This window comes from Procambarus clarkii, chromosome 35 (genome assembly GCF_040958095.1).
Source record: "Procambarus clarkii isolate CNS0578487 chromosome 35, FALCON_Pclarkii_2.0, whole genome shotgun sequence".
Taxonomy (NCBI): Eukaryota; Metazoa; Arthropoda; class Malacostraca; order Decapoda; family Cambaridae; genus Procambarus; species Procambarus clarkii.
The window spans coordinates 27,467,170-27,491,571 of NC_091184.1; the positions used below are offsets into that span (position 1 = coordinate 27,467,170).

Consider the following 24,402-nt stretch of genomic DNA (forward strand, 5'->3'; position numbering starts at 1 on the left):
TTTGTCTTTTGATAATTCTCTCGTCTTCTCTTTAGTGAGTACCTTTGGAGGGCTTTGAGACGATCTCAATAATTTTGGTGCTTTATCGCGTCTATGCGTGCCTATGTTCGTCTATGAATGATCTCTGTATTCCCTCTATTTCAACAGTCTCTCCTGCTCTGAAGGGGGAAGTGAGTACTGAGCAGTACTCAAGACGGGACAACACAAGTGACTTGAAGAGTACAACCATTGTGATGGGATCCCTGGATTTGGAAGTTCTCATAATCCATCCGATCATTTTTCTGGCTGACGCAATATTTGCTTGGTTATGCTCCCTAAACGTTAGGTCGTCAGACATCATTATTCCCAAATCCTTTACATGCTGTTTTCCTACTATGGGTACATTTGATTGTGTTTTGTACCCTGTATTATGTTTAAGGTCCTCATTTTTACCGTACCTGAGTACCTGGAATTTATCACTGTTAAACATCATGTTATTTTCTGATGCCCAGTCGAAAACTTTATTAATATCAGCTTGAAGTTTTTCAATGTCCTCAGCCGAGGTAATTTTCATACTGATTTTTGCGTCATCTGCAAAGGATGATACTAAGCTGTGACTTGTATTTTTGTCTATATCTGATATGAGAATAAGGAAAAGCAGCGGTGCAAGGACTGTACCCTGAGGTACAGAGCTTTTAACTGCGCTTGGACTAGATTTTATATGACTGACTGTTACTCGCTGAGTCCTGTTTGACAGAAAACTGAGTATCCAGCGTCCTACTTTACCGGTTATTCCCATTGACTTCATTTTGTGTGCTATCACGCCATGGTCACATTTATCGAAAGCCTTTGCGAAGTCCGTGTATCACATCAGCATTCTGTTTTTCTTCTAATGCCTCAGTGACTTTGTCGTAGTGCTCAAGTAGCTGTGAGAAGCATGATCTCCCCGCTCGAAATCAATGTTGGCCTGGGTTGTGAAGGTCATTGGTCTCCATGAAATTGGTGACCTGACTCCTAATCACTCTCTCAAATACTTTTATTATGTGGGACGTTAGTGCAACTGGTCTATAATTTTTTTTTATTTGGATGTGCCTGTGATTTGATCAGTGTCCTGGGTGGACCTGACTGACTTCAATGAGGGGGCCTGACGACTGAGTGGACAGCGCTCTGTATTTGTAGTCCTAAGGTTCAGGGTTCGATCCTGGCGGAAACAAATGGGCAGAGTTTCTTTCACCCTGATGCCTCTGTTCACCTATCAGTAAATAGGTACCTAAGAGTTAGACAGCTGCTACGGGCTGCTTCCTGGGGATGTGTAACAAAAAGGAGGCCTGGTCGAGGACGCTAAGCCCAGAAATCACCTCAAGACAACCTCAAGACAACCTCAAGATAACCTCAAGATAACCTCAAGATAAGATGACCCTGGCGGAGAGCACCGAGGAGGCCTTGCTCGGAAAATATAAATTCTTTACATCATATCCCTTATATATGATCTCTATATACTTATTATATCTGTTCCTCGGGTTCTTCCACTGTTTGTTGTTTTAGATTCGATTTAGATTACAGTCTCCGTGGTGTAGTGGTAAGACACTCGCCTGGCGTTCCGCGAGCGCTGTGTCATGGGTTCGTATCCTGGCCGGGGAGGATTTACTGGGCGCAATTCCTTAACTGTAGCCTCTGTTTAACGCAACAGTAAAATGTGTACTTGGATGAAAAACGATTCTTCGCGGCAGGGGATCGTATTCCAGGGACCTGCCCGAAACGCTACGCGTACTAGTGGCTGTACAAGAATGTAACAACTCTTGTATATATCTCAAAAAAAAAAAAAAAAAAAAAGATTCAGCTACTCAGAATAAGAAGTTCCAGTAGCACGGACTATGGTGAGCCCGTAAGTGGAGGCTTTTTGGAACCATTATCTGTATCAATAGCTGATACTAGAGATCTGGCAATGAATGGGGGGGTCTTCATGGTGGTTTTCAACCCTAGAGGGCTGGCTGTATGGGTTCTTCCACTTGATCTATATTATATACCAAGAACAGCCATGGATCCCCATGCACATGGGCCTCGTAGGCCTCGGGGGGGGGGGGGGGGGATTAGGGGCCTCGTAGCCTGGTGGATAGCGCGCAGGATTCGTAATTCTGTGGCGCGGGTTCGATTCCCGCACGAGGCAGAAACAAATGGGCAAAGTTTCTTTCACCCTGAATGCCCCTGTTACCTAGCAGTAAATAGGTACCTGGGAGTTAGTCAGCTGTCACGGGCTGCTTCCTGGGGTGAACAGTTGATTGACAGTTGAGAGGCGGGCCGAAAGAGCAAAGCTCAACCCCCGCAAAAACACAACTAGTAAACACAACTAGTAAACACATGCTGCTGGAGCTGTCTACTCACCAAGTCAGGTGTGTTGGCGTGAAGCATCTGGGCGATATGAGTGTGCCCCTGGGAGCGAGCGAGGTCGCCAGGTGTCTCAGAGGCGTGGGTGAGCGCATGAGGGTAGGCGCCCACAGACAGGAGAGCGAGCACTGCATCTTGCTGTAATATAAAACATCTTTATTAGGCAATGCATTTTGAAGGTGAAAAGGTGAAGGAATTTTGTAGGTGGGTTAGATGTAATGATCTGGTGCTCAGATCATGATTTCTCCCCTCTCCCCTCCTTCCTTCTCCCTTTCTCCCCTTTTCTCCCATCCCCTTGCCCGTCATTCGTCTCTCCCTCTTCACCCCCCCCCCCTTCGGCCATTTGTCAAGGGCTAAGAAAGGTTGACCTGAGGGTGGTCTGGCTAGCTGGCCCTCGCGGTACCTTTGCTTCCCCACTCAATTCTCCCCACTAAGATTTCCCTCTCCATCCACCTCTCAATTTCCTCTCTTCCCCTCTCACCGGTTCCTTCCCCATACCAGGCGAGTCAAATGTCCCTACTCTTTATTTTGGAGGAGACAGGCTTGAACATAATTTATCAGTTTGGCAAACATTGCTCGGAGGTGCACTAGGCTCCGGTGGTCCACTATAGAAGCGCCTTTTTCTCTTCAAATAGCTGGAGAGAGTTGACTCAATCTTCAAGAATTTCATGTATCCTTCCACCGCAGCTCATGGAATGTGATTGGCGGTAGATATGTGCCAAGTCCTTATTGGCCCTAGAGAGCCAGACCTTAGCCCTAGTGTTAAATGGTTGGTCATTGCCAAAATAAGGGGTGGAACCCTGGGGGTGTATTAGATGGTGGGAGGAGCAATCCTTTCTGGTAAGCTGGTAAAACAAAATTTCGGTAGTGTGTCTTGGGAGTGTGTTGGGAATAGGGACTCGGGCCCGCATCCAAGGGGCTGAGGGCAGCCATCGACATCTTGGCCTCAGTGCGGTTTTAAAGTATTGTGCACTTGATTTCATGTCCTCAGTAGATACCCATTGTGCCTCTAAGGGAATAGAATAAGGTACATGTTTAAATTGTTTTAATTTACATGATTCATAAAATAAATTGCATGACTTGTCCAGTGGTATTCTATTAATTCCCCCTTGATATATTTCTCTACTTTGTCATTTTTTATGTGTTGAATTGGACCCCCCCCCCATGTTCTCCCCCATGTAATAGATATTAAAGTTGCCCTTGGATTTAAATAAGTAAAGTAAATTAAATAAGCTAATTCCCAACATTTATTACTGAAGTACCTATTACCTGGGAGTTCCATGATTACTGATCCCTTGCCTTCCTGGGGGATCAGTGATAGACACATTCAGGTAGGTTGGTCGGGAAGGTGGTGGCAGTGTTTAAGTGATTTTAATTATTAGTTATAAATTAATAATCCGTATTCTTGTGGTGTCCCCCTCATTTAATATTCAGCTTATATTCGTGGCAGTCCAGTGAGGGGTCATACTGGACAGTCCAGTGAGGGGTCATACTGGACAGTCCAGTGAGGGGTCATACTGGACAGTCCAGTGAGGGGTCATACTGGACAGTCCAGTGAGGGGTCATACTGGACAGTCCAGTGAGGGGTCATACTGGACAGTCCAGTGAGGGGTCATACTGGACAGTCCAGTGAGGGGTCATACTGGACAGTCCAGTGAGGGGTCATACTGGACAGTCCAGTGAGGGGTCATACTGGACAGTCCAGTGAGGGGTCATACTGGACAGTCCAGTGAGGGGTCATACTGGACAGTCCAGTGAGGGGTCATACTGGACAGTCCAGTGAGGGGTCATACTGGACAGTCCAGTGAGGGGTCATACTGGACAGTCCAGTGAGGGGTCATACTGGACAGTCCAGTGAGGGGTCATACTGGACAGTCCAGTGAGGGGTCATACTGGACAGTCCAGTGAGGGGTCATACTGGACAGTCCAGTGAGGGGTCATACTGGACAGTCCAGTGAGGGGTCATACTGGACTGTAACAGTGTTAAGCTGGGGTATTGAGTGAAGAAGAAGGAGGGTAGGAAAGATTCATTCTAGGCAAGATTCAGGGTTATTACATAGAGGCGGGAACTATGCGCACACAAGGGCAAGTAGACATGACTAGGCTTCATTAAATACAAACCTGGCCGCGGTAGGCGGCGTGGTGGAGTGGTGTCCACCCTCGGGCGTCCTGGTAGTGAATGCGGTAAGGTCGTGAGGGAAGATGTGCACTTAAATTAGCTGAGTTCCCGGTCTTGGCCCACTTCAAGGTTATGTTTCCAATACGCTCGTACTCCACCTGGCTCGCTTCCTGATGAAACAACACCAGGGCAGTCAATTTCCAATAAGGTTTTATTTTTATTTGTAAATAGGCTAATGCAAAGTTGTCCATTAAAAGTCCATAGCCTTATGAAAAGGATAAGTTAGTCAAATGTTAGGAACAGATTTTACAGACATTTTTGAAGATTGAAGATTAAAGGTGAAGTGATTATCGCCACATGATTAATCCTGGTTATCTTATATGTTATGCTTGAAATCTAGATTACCTTGATAACAATACAATATACATTAATGTCTGATTCTTTAGTCATTAAACTGATGCAAATAAACCCAGGTTCACATGTTAAATTTACCATCATGTTCAAAAGAACTTTAAATTTTGAAGTATAATTTGGAACATTTAGTTATGTTTCAACTGTCTTGTCTGTTATTATAATTGGTATATAACATCCAAATCTACCTTATGATATAGTTATGCCTCGTTGAGCCACACAGCAACAGCACTCCTGGGGCCAGATTCAGGAAAGCACTTACGCAAGCAGTTACGAACGTGTACATCTTTCCTCAATCTGTGACGGCTTTGGTTACATTTATTAAACAGTTTACAAGCATGAAAACTTGCCAATCAACTGTTGTTATTGTTATAAACAGCCTCCTGGTGCATCGCAGCTCATTAACTGTTTAATAATTGTAAACAAAGCCGCCAAAGATTGAGGAAAGATGTACAGATTCGTAAGTGCTTGCGTAAGTGCTTTCGTGAATCTGGGTCCTGACCTGGTTGTGCAACCTGTTCTCAGGGGGGAGACTCCCTGGGGGTAATGTATTCAAAACCACTACATAATTAGTGCTATTATCCACTCACTATCCATGGTTAGATTAGCGTAAGGTTATTTTAGGTTAAGGTTTGTTTAGGTTAGGTTAGGTTAGGTTAGGTTAGGTTAGGTTAGGTTAGGTTAGGTTAGGTTAGGTTAGGTGACGTTTCACCATGTTTGGTTGTGTTAATACGGTGTATTATTCACAAAAATGTGAAATATGGATTCGTAAATTATTTAGTGTACCCGAGAATTTCCTTTACAAAAAATTGAAGTCTTCAGACAGTTTCAAAGAAAATGTATTCTACCTATACTTGTTGTGTTTGTTGTATTTTCAACCAATGATTTATAATTCAATTAATTTATAACTTGAGAATATTCTCTGTTTAGGACAAAGGGTCACTTGCCAATATAAATCTAGACTATTACTGTAACCATAAATGCTTTCAGACCATCACAAATTATCTAGATAACTATTCAGGAGGTTTGAGATCGGGAGGAGAGGGGGGGGGGGTTGTAACAGTGCAAGTATTTTGCACTCTTTCAGGTATAATTGTGAACTGTAATTGGGAGTTGTGTGTGTGTGTGTGTGTGTGTGTGTGTGCGTGTGTGCGTGTTGGTGAGGAGCGAGATGGTAGGAGCGTTGCTGGCTGGCTCAGTTTCGTTGACATGGCAGTACTTAACAACGACCTTGTGTACTGTCGGACCACCGGCCTGGGACCTATAGGGACTAGTTTTGCATATATGAGTCCTTATTTGGGCACGAGGAAAAGTACAACCCCCCCACCACCACCCCCCCGATTGGGGGTGGCAAGGAGTGGTTATATATGTCCTGTTGGGCAGTTTAGGATGAGTTAGTGACCACCTTGCACAGAGAGAAGGTGACCAGCCGTCTTTCCCACCCTGAGAGTGGACCCGTCTGATTTAAGAGGTAAGAGTACCAGTTAATGCATCGTCTTGAACAGGAGTGTCTTAGTGGTGACTAGTGTAGGGTAATAGGTTACCAGTAAGCAAGTATGGTTGAGGAATGGGTTAAGTAGTTGGATTCCCCTTTTGTAATTAATTCAATGTTAATATAAAAAAATTGGGAAAGTGTTAAAAAGTGCAGAACTAGTATTCAATTCCTAAAAATGGAAATAAATGTCAAAGTGTAGAATAACAAAGTTTGAGTTTTGTTCATTACTCTTTTTGAATCAATGTTCCCTCAAGTAAGAGTTAAGGCTAGAGATAACTAGATGAACAAGTGAGAAATTAAGCAGTGTTCCTGTCGCATTGTTTAAGTGGAATTAAGATTTAGTTTGCAAATGACAGGTGGTGGCAGCTTAAATATGTAAAGTAAAATTGACATCAGTATAACATCATTTAGAGAATAACATCAGTCCACTCTCTCTATTACTTCTCCTCCTACATCACACGAGGAAAATTCCTCCTTCCTATTCCTATTCCTCCTTCCTTATCTCCCTCCTGCCTCCCCTCTTCCCGTTCGCTCCCCGTTTTCTATTCCCGCTCGCCTCTCTCTACCTCAGTTCCTGCCTCAACCTCCCCCATGTTTTATCCACCCATTCTTCATCCCTCCTTCCTCCTCCCCTCCTTCTCCCTTTCCTTTGCTACACTACTTACCCCCCCCCCCCCCCCGTTACAGGAGGTCTCTCATGGTAATGCATGACGACAGGCTGTTGTAACACATGAACCTGACTACACCCAACCCGTTCTCGCAAATTCGTAAAGTCAATATTGACTTATTAACTACGTGCATAGGTGATATACTAAACATAATAGATTCCCTTAAAAAGCTTCATAGAAAACACCGACCTTACCTAACCTTGTTAGTATCTTAAGATAAGCATCTTATAGCTTCGTAATTACAATTATTACTTAAACTATACCTATTATAGGTTAGGTAATAATTGTAATTACGAAGCAATAATATGCTTATCTTAAGATACTAACAAGGTTAGGTAAGGTCGGTGTTTTCTATGAATCTTTTTAAGGGTATCTATTATGTTAAGTATGTCACCTATGCACACATTTAATAAGTCAATATTGACTTATTAAATTTGCGGGAACGGGTTGCTACACCACACCCTAGTGTAGTTGTAACACATGGACCTGACTACACCACACCCTAGTGTAGCTGTAACACATGAACTTGACTACACCACACCCTAGTGTAGTTGTAACACATGAACTTGACTACACCACACCCTAGTGTAGTTGTAACACATGAACTTGACTACACCACACCCTAGTGTAGCTATAACACATGAACTTGACTACACCACACCCTAGTGTAGCTGTAACACATGAACTTGACTACACCACACCCTAGTGTAACTGTAACACATGAACTTGACTACACCACACCCTAGTGTAGCTGTAACACATGAACTTGACTACACCACACCCTAGTGTAGCTGTAACACATGAACTTGACTACACCACACCCTAGTGTAGCTGTAACACATGAACTTGACTACACCACACCCTAGTGTAGCTGTAACACATGAACCTGACTACACCACACCCTAGTGTAGCTGTAACACATGAACCTGACTACACCACACCCTAGTGTAGCTGTAACACATGAACTTGACTACACCACACCCTAGTGTAACTGTAACACATGAACTTGACTACACCACACCCTAGTGTAGCTGTAACACATGAACTTGACTACACCACACCCTAGTGTAGCTGTAACACATGAACCTGACTACACCACACCCTAGTGTAGCTGTAACACATGAACCTGACTACACCACACCCTAGTGTAGCTGTAACACATGAACTTGACTACACCACACCCTAGTGTAGCTGTAACACATGAACTTGACTACACCACACCCTAGTGTAGCTGTAACACATGAACTTGACTACACCACACCCTAGTGTAGCTGTAACACATGAACTTGACTACACCACACCCTAGTGTAGCTGTAACACATGAACTTGACTACACCACACCCTAGTGTAGCTGTAACACATGAACTTGACTACACCACACCCTAGTGTAGCTGTAACACATGAACTTGACTACACCACACCCTAGTGTAACTGTAACGTACATATGCTGTATTACTCGCCTTTTGTCTCCAAGTTAGTTCCTCCTTGTATCATGAAAGTGGTAAAAATAGTAATGAATCTGTATATATGTGTGTGGCAACTGTGATAAGAGTAATATAGTTGCTCCAAATTCTGTGGAGTTCTATTGCAGGCAATTAGCTGTTTCTGTTAATTCCAGATAACTTCTCCCCAATAATTCCACATTCCAACAGGTTCTCCAATAATCCTATGTGCACAAATTGCAGCTGATACTTGCTTTTTTTTTTTTTTTTGAGATATATACAAGAGTTGTTACATTCTTGTACAGCCACTAGTACGCGTAGCGTTTCGGGCAGGTCCCTGGAATACGATCCCCGCCGCGAAGAATCGTTTTTTCATCCAAGTACACATTTTACTGTTGCGTTAAACAGAGGCTACAGTTAAGGAATTGTGCCCAGTAAATCCTCCCCGGCCAGGATAATCGTTTAATCGATAACTTCTTGATAAGACGCATCTGGTGAACAGCTGATGCATCAGTGGGAGAGGAGCCAGCGGGCCATATTAATTTAAATTCAATGTAAACAAAGTCTCGTTGAAGCAGAACAGCTCCAACGACAGCTTGGCGCTCTCCCCCTGATTCCCTTCCCTTCGCTTTCGACGCAGTTTTACTGGACCAAAAATGTCCCGTCGTCAGCACGATCTTCGTCTACAAAAATGGAAGTGTTCTTTATCCAAGAACCCGTTAAATCTTATTCATTTCAGGCCAGTAATGTTAGGTAACAGTCTCCGTGGTGTAGTGGTAAGACACTCGCCTGGCGTTCCGCGAGCGCTATGTCATGGGTTCGTATCCTGGCCGGGGAGGATTTACTGGGCGCAATTCCTTAACTGTAGCCTCTGTTTAACGCAACAGTAAAATGTGTACTTGGATGTAACAACGATTCTTCGCGGCAGGGGATCGTATTCCAGGGACCATAGGATTAAGGACTTGCCCGAAACGCTACGCGTACTAGTGGCTGTACAAGAATGTAACAACTCTTGTATATATCTCAAAAAAAAAAAAAAGGTAGAGGTTGGTATACCGGTGAGAACGCATGGCGAGCTACCCAAACAGGTTAAATGTTACTTAAATCTTATCAAATAAACTATAATATTTCCCCTGATATAGCTGTCATATATAGGGGCCTCGTAGCCTGGTGGATAGCGCGCAGGACTCGTAATTCTGTGGCGCGGGTTCGATTCCCGCACGAGGCAGAAACAAATGGGCAAAGTTTCTTTCACTCTAAATGCCCCTGTTACCTAGCAGTAAATAGGTACCTGGGTGTTAGTCAGCTGTCACGGGCTGCTTCCTGGGGGTGGAGGCCTGGTCGAGGACCGGACCGCGGGGACACTAAAGCCCTGAAATCATCTCAAGATAACCTCAAGATATAAGTTACGATTATTTCTGTGTGTGTGTATCCTTTCACAGGTGATATTGGAAGGGGAAGAAGAATAATGACAATTAACTGGTATAACACGTAAGATGTGATGACGCCTCATCCACGAGGAGTCTCGGTTGGCATGTTCATCCGTGTTCATATCGGGTTGACCAGGCCATAACAATTATACAGATAAGCTCTATTTGTTTTTAATTTTAGCTAATTATCAGTTGTAATTTAACACCTAGTAATATGGTAGTGAATGTCTACCAATCAATAATTTCACTTGATACACTATATATATCAATAATTACCCCCCCCCCAGAATGTGTTAGAAACGATGTGTAGGAATAAACTCATACAGTCCACTTTAAGCATCATACAGTCCACTTTAAGCATCATACAGTCCACTTTAAGCATCATACAGTCCACTTTAAGCATCATACAGTCCACTTTAAGCATCATACAGTCCGCTATGGAAATAAATTAATGTAAGAAATAAATTACTATAAAAACTAATATAAATGAATAAATTGCTAAATAAATAAATCCCACAAGTCAGTATTCCCCACAATGGTCAACTTGCCAAGTCAGAGGAAACATGGAATGTAAGTTGTCAAGAACGGAGCGTTGTGAGGCGTTGTGAGGCGTTGTGAGGCGTTGTGAGGCTAACTCAGCAGTAGTTGAGGGATAAATGCTCGGTATATATATACTGTGGATCTTGTTTAACATCATCGACATTCACCAGCAACACTGTAACACTCAACGAGTCTTGTTCCAACTCTCACAAGACGCTACAGCCTGGCTACAGCGCACACAGCAACACCAGCTACCTGCTCTCATCCCACACTCCAGCTCTCTACCCCTCCGGCCTCGCTCAAGCTCTCTGCTCTCGGCTCCAGGCCTCGCACAAGCATCCTCATCTTAACTATCACGACGTTTCTTTACATTTCCAACATCCGACTGCTGAGTTCAAGACTACATTAAATAAACGCTTAAAACCACTGTACTCTTTGAAATTCGTCACCAAAAATCGTCTACATTGCATATGCACGGCAGCTAAATTGTCCAATTAAAAATAAATGATTCAGATAGTTTTTAATATCTGATAATCTATATCTATATCTATCTGATCTATATCAGATAGATATAGATTCAGATTCAGGTCAATATTCATGTGGAAACTACATAATCTAGTGTAAGTTAAATAAGCTAGGTGAGCATTAATTAATTGTCAGTTAAACGCTCCAAGTGGCAGTTTAAGAGTCTTCAAGAAGACCTCGGACCAGATTCACGAAAACACTTAAGCAAGCACTTACGAACCTGTACATCTTATCTCAATCTTTGGCGGCTTTGTTTACAATTATTAAACAGTTAATGACCTCGGAAGCACCAGGAGGCTGTTTATAACAATAACAACAGTTGAATGGGAAGTTTTCATGCTTGTAAACTGTTTAATAAATGTAACCAAGGCGGTCAAAGATTGAGGAAAGATGTACACGTTTGTAAGTGCTTTCGTAAGTGCTTTCGTGAATCTGGGCCCTCGGCTGCTGTTCTCACCGTTTGTGTGTGTTCACTGGGCGCGGGGTGGGAGAGCTGCTTGTGGAGCCACCAGGCTACGTGGTGCTGGCCGTACAGCTGCGCCATGTCCTCTGCGGTGCGTCCGTCGGTGTTCTGGGCTCTGTGACACACACTCCTCCCCACCAACCACTGCACCGTCCGTAGACGGCCCCCGCTGGCCGCGCTGTGAAGTGCGTTCCCTCCCAGTCTTTCAACAGCCTGGAGGTCACATCCTCGGCTCTCTAGTAATTCCAAGACAGGTATCTGGCCTCGTGATGCGGCGTAATGAATGGCGCGGTTTCCTGAGTCAGCAATAATAATAATGCACAGAGAGTAATCACACTAACGTAACTGCATCAGTGAGAAAGTCTATAGGAGCCGTGAAGAGGGTTCGAACTTATGTGGTGGGTGCTCCCACGCACACTCCCTAGACAACTAGACCACAACATGGTATAATGATTGCAACCTGGAGTTCTAATGAACACGCGAGTGTTTCCTGAGGCTTCCACTGAAGCTGGACAAGGATCTTCATACGCAATCCGCCCCCGCCCCCCACTCCCCCCCCCCACTTAATACATGCGGGGGGGGGGGGGGGAATTGTGTGAAAATCCTGGTCTGGCCTCAGGGAAGCCTCAGGAAACCCTCGTGTGTTCATTAGAATTCCAGGTTGCAATCCAAATACCATGACATGGTCTAGGCATCTATATAGCGTGTTTGTGGCAACACCCACCGCATTGGTTCGAATCCTCATCACGGCTCCAATGGATTTTCTCAATAATTATATTAACAATACAAATAATAAAATTACAAATAATAATAATAATAACTATGATAATTACAATAACAATTACAGCAACCGGAGAAATAGTTATGCAATACTAGTACAAAATTGAATAAATTCAGTATTATTAGATTTATTAGATTTGTTATAATTATTATTAGATTTATTGAATCTGTTAGAGAAAACAAATAGGGGTGTGACCTCTCTTTAAGAAGGGACAATGGGGCTAACCCCGACCCACCTCTGACAGTCACTATCTTGAGGTTATCTTGAGATGATTTCGGGGCTTTTAGTGTCCCCGCGGCCCGGTCCTCGACCAGGCCTCCACCCCCAGGAAGCAGCCCGTGACAGCTGACTAACTCCCAGGTACCTATTTACTGCTAGGTAACAGGGGCATTCAGGGTGAAAGAAACTTTGCCCATTTGTTTCTGCCTCGTGCGGGAATCGAACCCGTGCCACAGAATTACGAGTCCTGCGCGCTATCCACCAGGCTACGAGGCCACTCCCACTATAGCTCTACCAGTCACCGCCAAAGTTTAATAAGGTTAGCCCTAGCTCCTGGCTCCCAACCTTGCACACACAGAAACAAGCAAACATTGTATTTTATTGATATAAACGTTTTAATAGTAAGTAATAAGAAAGAGGTACAGTATTATGGATTCCCATACCAGCCAAATCTTTATTAGAATGTTTGTATGTCTGTCTGCCCCAGGTTGGAGGTCAGATGAATGGAGCTACCTTGACCCACTTTTCAAAATGACACATGGGGGGTATGTGACTGGCATAGTCTGACCAGGGTCAGCCACACTGCCTTCTTTTAAGAAATGTCGGCCCCTACAGCTACCCCTTGCAATTTTGAATATGTATGAAATTTGGTGTTCGTTTTCTGTAGAGGTTTGAGCACGTTATCTTATTTTCATAATTTTCTTAATTTTTCATAATTTCATAATTTTCATATTTTTATTAATTTTCATAATTTTCAGTGTCGTCGCTACCCTGTGCTAGGTTGACGTCTAGGCCTACCTCCCACATGGACTTACTACGAAATGGGTACAGTCGGCTCTAAGGAGTTTACAACCTGGCAGTGATTATATATATATATATATATATATATATATATATATATATATATATATATATATATATATATATATATATATATATATATATATATATATATATATATGTCGTACCTAGTAGCCAGAACGCCCTTCTCAGCCTACTATGCAAGGCCCGATTTGCCTAATAAGCCAAGTTTTCCTGAATTAATATATTTTCTCCAATTTTTTTCTTATGAAATGATAAAGCTACCCATTTCATTATGTATGAGGTCAATTTTATTTTATTGGAGTTAAAATTAACGTAGATATATGACCAAACCTAACCAACCCTACCTAACCTAACCTAACCTATCTTTATAGGTTAGGTTAGGTTAGGTAGCTGAAAAAGTTAGGTTAGGTTAGGTTAGGTAGGTTAGGTAGTCGAAAAACAATTAATTCATGAAAACTTGGCTTATTAGGCAAATCGGGCCTTGCATAGTAAGCTGAGTAGTGCGTTCTGGCTACTAGGTACGACATATATATATATATATATATATATATATATATATATATATATATATATATATATATATATATATATATATATATATATATATACCAACCAGCTTTTGGAAGCAATCACCTAGGTTCTAAAGTGGTGAGTAGTGTGATTTGGTCAGATATCTGGACAAACAATGACTTTTTGAATCAGTGCCTCGGGCAGTGAGGAAGCGGTCGCCTCCCCTTCCCTGGCGCCCGGTCAGGTGCCTAACCAGGTACCCAGGGGATTGGGAATTTTAGCCCCTATTGCCCAGTCCCCTAAAACTGTATTTCCCCTGTGCAGTTTGGACACTGTCGCACCAACGGATAACTCACCCCACTACACTGATGCCTCAGTGATCTGGTGTTATTGTTAGTACCAGTGCAGTGCTTTATATACAGTGTAGTGCAGTGCTTTATACTCCTATTAAAGCCTGTGTGTCCGTGTGTGTGTGTGTGTGTGTGTGTGTGTGTGTGTGTGTTTACTAGTTGTGTTTACTAGTTGTGTTTTTGCGGGGGTTGAGCTTTGCTCTTTCGGCCCGCCTCTCAACTGTCAATCAACTGTTTTACTAACTACTTTTTTTTTCCCCACACCACAGACACACACACACCCCAGGAAGCAGCCCGTGACAGCTGACTAACTCCCAGGTACCTATTTACTGCTAGGTAACAGGGGCACTTAGGGTGAAAGAAACTTTGCCCATTTGTTTCTGCCTCGTGCGGGAATCGAACCCGCGCCACAGAATTACGAGTCCTGCGCGCTATCCACCAGGCTACCCCGGCCCCCTGTGTGTGTGTGTGTGTGTGTGTGTGTGTGTGTGTGTGTGTGTGTGTGTGTGTGTGTGTGTGTGTGTGTGTGTGTGTGTGTGTGTTTGTGTGTGTGTGTGTGTGTGTGTGCGGATAAAGTAGGTATCAGTGTGGCACTCTAGAGCACCTGGCACTTTAGCTGAAACCACACTGCCAGAGAGGTACCCGCAGCAGCGTTGCCAGCTGAACATGCATACACCTCCTCATGCTTGCATTTTGTGTGATCTACTCATCCTGTTTCTGCATTATAATTAGCAGCTGCTGTTGCTCTGGGTCCGGGCCATAGTCTGAAGTGCTACTCCGTGTTAGAAGCTGACATGTCTTGTCACTTCATGTTATGATTCTGGAAACTATAGCCATTTCCCTCCTGCCTGCTGGAGACATCCACAGTGACCCAGTTGACCCTTTCAAAATACTTCAGACGCATGTGCGTCCACTTTGGCCACCACCCCGCATGACATACAGGGGCCTCGCAGCCTGGTGGATAGCGCGCAGGATTCGTCATTCTGTGGCGCGGGTTCGATTTCCGCACGAGGCAGAAACAAATGGGCAAAGTTTCTTTCACCCTGAATGCCCCTGTTACCTAGCAGTAAATAGGTACCTGGGAGTTAGTCAGCTGTCACGGGCTGCTTCCTGGTGTGTGTGTGTGTGTGTGTGTGTGTGTGTGTGTGTGTGTGTGTGTGTGTGTGTGTGTGTGTGTGTGTGTGGTGTGGAAAAAAAAAGTAGTTAGTAAACAGTTGATTGACAGTTGAGAGGCGGGCCGAAAGAGCAAAGCTCAACCCCCGTAAAAACACAACTAGTAAACACAGTTATGGAGGGGGGGGGGGGGGCTGGAGCTCTTCTAGCAAGGAGGCTGCTAGGGCTTAGGAGACAGAGTGCTCAGTTTCCCCGACTCACATTACTCGCCAGAGTCACTTGGTCCCACAGGAGAGGACCACGTAATGCCCACCACCGCAGGCCTTCGCTCCCATCACCGAGGTGCCACTGACTCACTCTGGAAGCCCTTCAGTCAACCAAGGGGAAACTGCTATTAGCAATTCCAGCCTAGACCCACGGAGGAGTGAAGGAGGACTCAGGCTTACCTTTCCTTACAACACTTTCCCTGAGTTCTTCCTGCCAAATAAAAGTTGCAGGAATTCCTTTCCCACCTGCCTTCTCTGTTTACAACAAGGTCCCCAGCTGGGTTAATATTTCTGCACCCCAGCAATGCAGTTCAGTAGGTACACACTATGTCGCTTGTTGCCAAAGTGTTGCTACTCCTACAGCGTTGACACAGAACCGCCAGCCTAGGGTACACTTTCATAAATGTCTGTGTTGCTTTACCACTCTCCAGCCACTAAGAAACTTCTATAGAAAACTTACTGTTCACTAGGTGGGACTATAATATCCCTCGTGTATGCTCATAGAGATCAGTATGGAAGCGCACTTAAACACAAAGATAAAATATATGTGATATTTACTAACATAAACTACATGATCACATATACAAGTAATAATGATACAGGAATGTATATAAAGAATAAATAATCTGGAGATCGTCGGCAACTCTTCTCTCACGACCTCCAGCAACTCCGTCAGCTGGGCAGATTTAAAAGAGGGTCTCACACGCCAGGTAAGTCTACTACGGGCTCACCATAGGCCCGTGCTACTTGCCCCGCTCCTGTGTCAGGTAAGTTACGGGCTCACCATAGGCCCGTGCTACTTGCCCCGCTCCTGTGCCAGGTAAGTTACGGGCTCACCATAGGCCCATGCTACTTGCCCCGCTCCTGTGCCAGGTAAGTTACGGGCTCACCATAGGCCCGTGCTACTTGACCCGCTCCTGTGCCAGGTAAGTTACGGGCTCACCATAGGCCCGTGCTACTTGCCCCGCTCCTGTGCCAGGTAAGTTACGGGCTCACCATAGGCCCGTGCTACTTGCCCCGCTCCTGTGCCAGGTAAGTTACGGGCTCACCATAGGCCCATGCTACTTGCCCCGCTCCTGTGCCAGGTAAGTTACGGGCTCACCATAGGCCCGTGCTACTTGACCCGCTCCTGTGCCAGGTAAGTTACGGGCTCACCATAGGCCCGTGCTACTTGCCCCGCTCCTGTGCCAGGTAAGTTACGAGCTCACCATAGGCCCGTGCTACTTGCCCCGCTCCTGTGCCAGGTAAGTCTACTACAAGCTCACCATAGGCCCGTGCTACTTGCCCCGCTCCTGTGCCAGGTAAGTTACGGGCTCACCATAGGCCCGTGCTACTTGCCCCGCTCCTGTGCCAGGTAAGTTACGGGTCACCATAGCCCGACTTAATCAAACTAGAAATGCTCTACAAATCAAGGGACCCAGAATGTGGAATGACCTTCCCAACCATGTTAAAGACTGTACCTCTCTCAACCAGTTTAAGATAAAAACGAAGCTATACCTAATAAATTCCCTGTAACCTACCTTACCCCTCTATTGTCAACCCATGTATGTTTTTTTAAATGGCGCTGTTTGTCGACAGAATTGTATTTGTGCTGCTTTTTCAGCCATGTTCCCCCCTTTTTATCTCTTTTTTATTTGTTCTCAACTCATTTTATTCTTTATGCTCAATTAGTATTAAGCTTTAGTCATTTAAGTTTTTCATGCCCGAAACGCTTTGCGTAATAGTGACTTTAGGCATTGTATGTACTAGCCCTATCTATAAATCCACCACTCTTTGTAAAATCTCTTGTATGCATGTACCTTACCTAAATAAACATTTGATTTGATTTGATTTGATTTGAGCCCGTGCTACTTTGCACTTGTTCCGAGTAGCTGAATCTATAACAACAACCCTCTCACAAAAAAAAAAAAAAACACCAGACACGATCGACACCAGGCGAGCACCAGCATCACCTTCACTCGACAGACATCACTCCACAGTGAGCATTTGACTGATAGAATGGAATACGAAATGAATTGTGACAGAACCAGCGTTGCTGCCCAGAGTCATAAAAGAAAAAGTCACGTCAGTACCAGTTCCGATAGTGATAACGATTGGTGTCCACCAAAGGTCCGATAGTGATTGGTGACCACCAACGATTGGTGACCACCAAAGGTCCGATAGTGATTGGTGACCACCAACGATTGGTGACCACCAAAGGTCCGATAGTGATTGGTGACCACCAACGATTGGTGACCACCAAAGCCAACAGGAAGAACCACTCCATGTCGACCTCTCAAGAACATAGGCCTCTATAGATGAGCACTCCATCTACTCAAACTAAATTGATTGATTGATTGATTGAGATATATACAAGAGTTGTTACATTCTTGTACAGCCACTAGTACGCGTAGCGTTTCGGGCAGGTCCCTGGAATACGATCCCCTGCCGCGAGGAATCGTTTTTTCATCCAAGTACACATTTTACTGTTGCGTTAAACAGAGGCTACAGTTAAGGAATTGCGCCCAGTAAATCCTCCCCGGCCAGGATACGAACCCATGACATAGCGCTCGCGGAACGCCAGGCGAGTGTCTTACCACTACACCACGGAGACTGCTGCCATGCCAGTCTTTAAGGTCCAGCATACTGAAGGTAAGTATTCCTACGCCACTGTAGTAGACCTTGAAAAAGAGTACCCCCAGTTCCAGATCAGAGCAAAGGCAAATTTCAGAGGAGAATATATTCTGAGGCCCAAAGACAAGACAGCTGTAACAATTCTGAAAAATTACAGAAAATGTGACGAACTCAAGCCAGAGGGTAAAATAAGAAAAACCATTGTCCTCCACTATCCCTTGCATATGGCCCTTGATCATCTCAAAAAGCTGAACTATGTGGTGTCAGCAGAGAGATGCCAGTTAAAAACCACAAAGCAGGAAACCCGACAAGTCCTTCTCACAGTAAGAGGACGGATCCCGTAGAAACTTGACCTTGGAATCTGGGGCGTGTTCCAACACAGGCCTTACACCCCAAAGCCCCTCAAATGCTTCAGATGTTAGAGATTTGGACATCACAAAGATGGCTGCCAACGCCCAGTGAGGTGTGGAGTCTGCAGCCAGCCCTATGACACAAAAATATGCATTGATTAACACAAAGCAAACCAACCCCATCCAAACAAAGTGCCCAAATTGCTCCAAGGCACATCATGCTGGAACTTAAAATGCCCTGAAAGGCTTAAAAGGCTTCAAACAAACCCCCACCATGCCTACAGCAGAGCCGAAGCCCCCACCGAAACATATAAGAGCTCCCCTGCCCACTAAAACCACGTGGAGTCCACCAAGATCTATTCAGGTAGAAGAGGCACACGGCCCTTCACCATCGGCTATGGTGAAGGGTGTGAAGGCCTCCGTCCAGAACAAAGGGATGGCTGGGGGGCCACAAGAAAGTTGTTCAAATCAGTCGCCCGCCCATTGCATCCAGTAAGCACACTGGGGGCAATAAGGGTAAGAGTGTCAATTCCAGTGTCAAAGTTTCCACTGAGAAGGGTTAAAAAGTAAACAGGCCCCACACCTGTACAGCAGTAAATAGTGTTACCGCACAAATGGATGCTCTCGGGCCAATGCTTACAACTTTGGTCACGGAATTGGTCGAAAATCTGCTGTCGATACACGGTATCAAGCAAATCACAGAAACTCGAAAGACAATTGAGCACAAGCTCAAGCAATTTTAAAAAAACAATATCCTCACCTTCAAAAACGCAGGGCAGGAGACACCCTCCTAAAATCAGATAGAGTCCAGTTTGTCTGAAAGTGACCTTGATGACTCAATTTCAGGTCCACCAAGATCCTCAACACCAGTTGCAACTTCCATGGCGTGTTCATCAGACTCCATGCATACCACGGTAATATCAGCAAATTCCAAGAACCTAGAGGTCTAAAGATCCTGCAATGGAATGCGCAAAGGCTGTGCTCAAAATTGCAGCCCTTGCAATGCATAGCAGCAACCAAAGGCATAGACATCCTGATGCTATAGGAGAGCCTGCTTCGAGACGGATTAGAACCTAAAATCTCAGGCTATCGAGGCTTCTTCCTTCCATGGATCAATGGGCAATCCAGGGGATGTGCCATCTATGTAAAATGTGACCTGACCTCCAAGTCCATAACCAGCCACCCGATTGAGGAGCAGGGACAGAGGTAATGGGAGTATTCATTGAGCTAAGACACGACAAACTGGAAGTGTTTACATTTTACAGGTCTCCACATGCTGAAATGGATTTCTCAGTGTTATTTGGACACGCGACTACATCAAACACAATCATTTGTGGTGATTTTAATACTCATCATCGATTGGCACTGGGCTCGAACACAACAAATGAGGCCGGTACTCACATTACACATCTACTAGACCAGCTTCCAGAATTCCAAATTTTAAACTAGAATGAACCCTACCCACATCCAAGGTAGTAGATTAGACCTTACCTTCGTTTCAGCCTCCCTAAAAGATGCAGCAACATGGTCAGTTGAGCCCACACTCACAAGCGACTACCATGGGGTTCAAATTGATCTTAAGTTAGATTTACCCACCCCTCCTCTGCCTCCATCTGAAGCCTGGAACTTTGCTTTAGCAAAATGGGACCAATTTCAAAACCTCATTTCAGAGTGGCATAGAAACTATGATGTTCCTGAAGACATTAATCAGGCTGAACAAGATTTTGTCAAAGCAATTCAAAGTGCAGCCAACCACTCAATCCCACTGAAAAAAACAGTCCATCAGACACCACAAAGATCATTGGTACTATTGCGAACGTGTCAAAGAACCCAACCATAGACTCAACAGCATAAGGAAGCTATACAAAAAGCAGCCAAGTGATCACAACAGGACCCTACTTTGTGAGGTCAAGGAACATGTGCATCGAGAGACTAGGTTAATAAAAGAACAAAAGTGGCTGGAATGGTGTTCACACCTGAATGAACACACCTCTCTTGGAGAGATGTGGCAGCAAATCCACCGGGCCAAAGGGAATAAAACACCTAAAGCCCCACACCCCAAGGATCCACATCAGGAAGCTGAAGAACTGGCAACCAGGTTTGCAGAAAGAGCAGCCAGCAATCAGCTTCATCCAGATGTACTAGCAGTGCAGACAGGATTGGAAGAAGAAAAGTGGCACAGAATCCTTACAGCATGTGCAGAAGTCTCTGACACTAATGCCCCTTTCACACTGGATGAGCTCAATCGGGCAAGAAAAACTCCAAGGATACATCCCCTGGAGCCAACAAAATAACCTATAAAATAATTAGAAACCTCGGCCCAGAGGGAGACGCTGCATATCTAAGGTTAATTAATTTAGCCTGGACTTCTCAAACTAGACCTACAGCTTGGAATAGAGCAGACATAGTGCCGATCCCAAAACCCAAAGATCCAACTAATCCTAGGCCCATCTCTCTCTCCAAAGCTGTGCAGCCAAGACGGCTGACAGAATGGCACTCGACAGACATGAGTGGAAAATGCCTAAACTGCACCATGATATGTATGCCAATAGAAGAGGGGTTGGCACAGTGGAATGTATTACAACTCTGTTAGCCCACTTGAATGACAGACAAGAAATGCTGATATTCCTGGACCTCAAGAAAGCCTTGAACTGGCTAGCGCCCCAGCTATTCTCTGCTGCCTCATCGACAAAGAGGTCAGAGGCAACCTGCTCTCCTGGACCAAAAACTGTCTCACAAACAGACAAGCAAGAGTAAAACTTCATGGCACAGTCTCTGAGTACAAAAGACATGAAAATGGTACACTGCAAGGAGGTATTCTCAGCCCTCTTCTCTTCAACTGTTTAATGAAAAGAATAATGAGGTTCATCACAGGTTCCTAGGCCCCTTCCGACCAGCCAGTCCCATAACCCGGCAAACACACACCGAAACTACGACGTTGGTGCAACGTTTGAACAAGTTTTAACACCTCCTAACCAGTTATAACATCCAATATAACAAGTTGTAACAACGTTCTAATACGTCATAAACACGTTAAGCCAAGATGTAACAACTTTATTACAAGTTGTAATAAGCGGAAAATAGAGACAGTTTCGGTTTGTGTTTCCAGGGAACACACTGGATGTCCTCAGCTGGCATGTGCTTTCAGTGTCAAAACTTTGGTCACATTGCCAAGCACTGTAAATCTTCAGTCACCTGTACCTTCTGTGCAGGCAATCATCCCACTAAAGACTGCCCCAATAAAGACCACGCCCCTGGGACCGATGAGACCACATCCACAGCCACCAATCACAAGTGTTCCAGGTGCTTGTTGGAGGGTGTGACCGCCTGGCACAAGGTCTGTGTCAAGCGTCCCCCTCCCCACAGCACAGTGGGGTAAACCCCCCCCCCCCACCACCCCAGTCAACCTGCTGGTATCTCATCCTCATAATGCACTGCCAGTCTGCCAGTGCAGACTACTTACCACATGCCTCTGTATAACTAACCATCCTGTGTGAGGGGGATTTTTTAGCATCACGTAGCTAGCTTTTTGACGGTACTTGACACTCATACCACACTAAAACAACAGTACTGGCTTTAACAAGGGCGTCAAACTGTTAAATATATTATTAAAACGTGTTGTTTGCAGAAGGAAGGCATCATACCTTCGTCCTTTTGAGACCACAGGTGTGGCACTTCACAGGTGGCATTACCTTGACTGGCACCAAGAATAAGATTCATATTAAGACATATATCTGCCTGCTCACATGTGCAACCACTCAAGGAGTTCACCTGGAAGTGACTCCTGATATGAGTGTAGAATCTTTTATCCAGGCCTTCTGCAGGTTTGCTGCACGCAGATCCTGCCCCAGGTTCATGATATCCGATAACGGGTCCAACTTGGTGGCTGGTGAGGGAGATCTGGGAACATCCAAAGGTGGAGAGCCGGTCAGTCGAGCGGACAGCACGCTGGACTTGTGATCCTGTGGTCCTGGGTTCGATCCCAGGCGCCGGCGAGAAACAATGGGCAAAGTTTCTTTCACCCTATGCCCCTGCTACCTAGCAGTAAAATAGGTACCTGGGTGTTAGTCAGCTGTCACGGGCTGCTTCCTGGGGGTGGAGGCCTGGTCGAGGACCGGGCCGCGGGGACACTAAAAGCCCCGAAATCATCTCAAGATAACCTCAAGATCCAGCCGTTTGCGCTGCCTTAAGACAAAAACAGACGTACTTGAAATTCATACCACATACAGCACCATGGCACAGTGGGCGCTATGAGAGGATGGTGGGAACAGTGAAACGCTGTTGCAAGACCTTACACCCCCAGAAAATAGACCTCCGAGACCTATATACAATAGTAACCAAAATAGAATCACGATTTAACAACTGACCACTGACTTAGCCATATAATCCCACATTCCTATCCCTGATCTTCAACTTCACCCTCACTAGCACTAAGGTGGTGAAAGCACTTGGGCTGGACGGTAGAGCGACCTCTCGTCGCTCTACGGTCTCGTTTCATGCAGGTCGGGGTTCAATCCTCGACCGTCCAAGTGGTTGGGCACCATTCCTTCCCCCCCCCTTCCCCCCCTCCTGTTAGATGATCCCTCACAACATGAACCACCAGTCCAGCTCATCTAGCGTGTGGGGGGACATCTGGCACCTATAGCGCCTATAGTGGATGAGGAATCCACATAACTTTGTTACGTTGGCGAGACTGGCAGTTCAGAGTTACAAACATCTTTTTACATTTATCAGTCGGTGAATGACATTTAGACAAGGGAATATCTTACGTCTCTGCATGAATATCACTAAGGGGCTAATTCTCCATACAATAAAATTAACACACAACCTGGCAGTGTTGTTTCTGTGGACAGCAATGGCCCACCCATATCACCAAGCAATCTTGAGGACAGCTTAAGTACAATGCAAAGACCCTCAAAACAATTGACAAATTAGTACCTCTGGAGTTCGCAGTTGAGGAAAACACTAAGAGACCTACAAAATATATGACTTCAATATGAGACATATGTCCCGTACTCACTACTGCACAAAGGTGGAACCAAAAATTACAACAGTATTACACCTCAAATTCTGAGTCAGTAATAAACAGTGTGCTTGTCACCCTTGTTCCCCCCCTCCCCCCCAGAATTATGTGGGAAATATTTCCCATTTGCTACATTATTTACTGCACAATATATTTATATAATAATTTACTGCTATGAAGATTCGTCATCTGTTAAGCTTACAAGACTAACCATGAATAATAATTGACCATTCTAATAACCTTTAAACTGATTATTAGGATTTACCTCTGTTAATACAATAAATACCTATTATGAAAATATTAAGGGTTGATGTAACATTCGTGACGTCAGTCAGCTCTATGTCACCACCAGGATTGAGCAACTGAATTACGATACTTAAGCCTTGTGAATAAATATTACGACGGAGATAAATTCCAACGCTTTATATATTACTCAAATTAATATACTTAATTCAATCATGTAATGATTTAAATTGAACAGCCCCTCTTCCGATTAAATAAACTTAACTCTCACTTGAATGACAGCCAAAGTAAGGGAGGAGGACCTGGCCATATTATTTTTCAAAGAGACATGCAACTAACACCGAGTCTCTGAAGTGGAACCCATAATACTGCCACCTCCCTGCTTATGTGCAGAAAAGTCGGTTGACTTAGTACTAGGCAGTGTTCGTCTCCATCTAAGAGTGTTAAGTATCTTTATATTATATGTTGGCCAACTTTAATAACTAGGTTTATAAGATGGTTTAGCAGCAGAAGAAACTAAATCTCAAGTAAGAACTTAAGCTCAAGCAGAGTTACAAGAGTTTTACATTCTTATAAAGCCACTAGTACGCGTAGCGTTTCGGGCAGGTCCTTAACGCTAATTTCCCCGGAATACGACCCCGCCGAATCGTTT

The 24,402-nt window shown here is 44.6% G+C and overlaps 1 protein-coding gene across 3 annotated transcripts in view; it reads right to left on the bottom strand.

Moving 5' to 3' along the window:
* The window catches only part of LOC123768517 (serine/threonine-protein phosphatase 6 regulatory ankyrin repeat subunit B), a 105,066-nt gene that overhangs the window by 38,472 nt on the left and 42,192 nt on the right, over positions 1-24,402 (bottom strand). For all 3 annotated transcript variants that reach the window (XM_069336209.1, XM_069336207.1, XM_069336208.1), the window contains exons 5-7: positions 11,452-11,753; positions 4,486-4,653; positions 2,362-2,502 (exon numbers count right to left, since the gene is read on the bottom strand). In XM_069336209.1, coding sequence (XP_069192310.1) covers positions 2,362-2,502; positions 4,486-4,653; positions 11,452-11,753 — 611 coding nt within the window. The remainder of the gene's footprint in view (positions 1-2,361; positions 2,503-4,485; positions 4,654-11,451; positions 11,754-24,402) is intronic.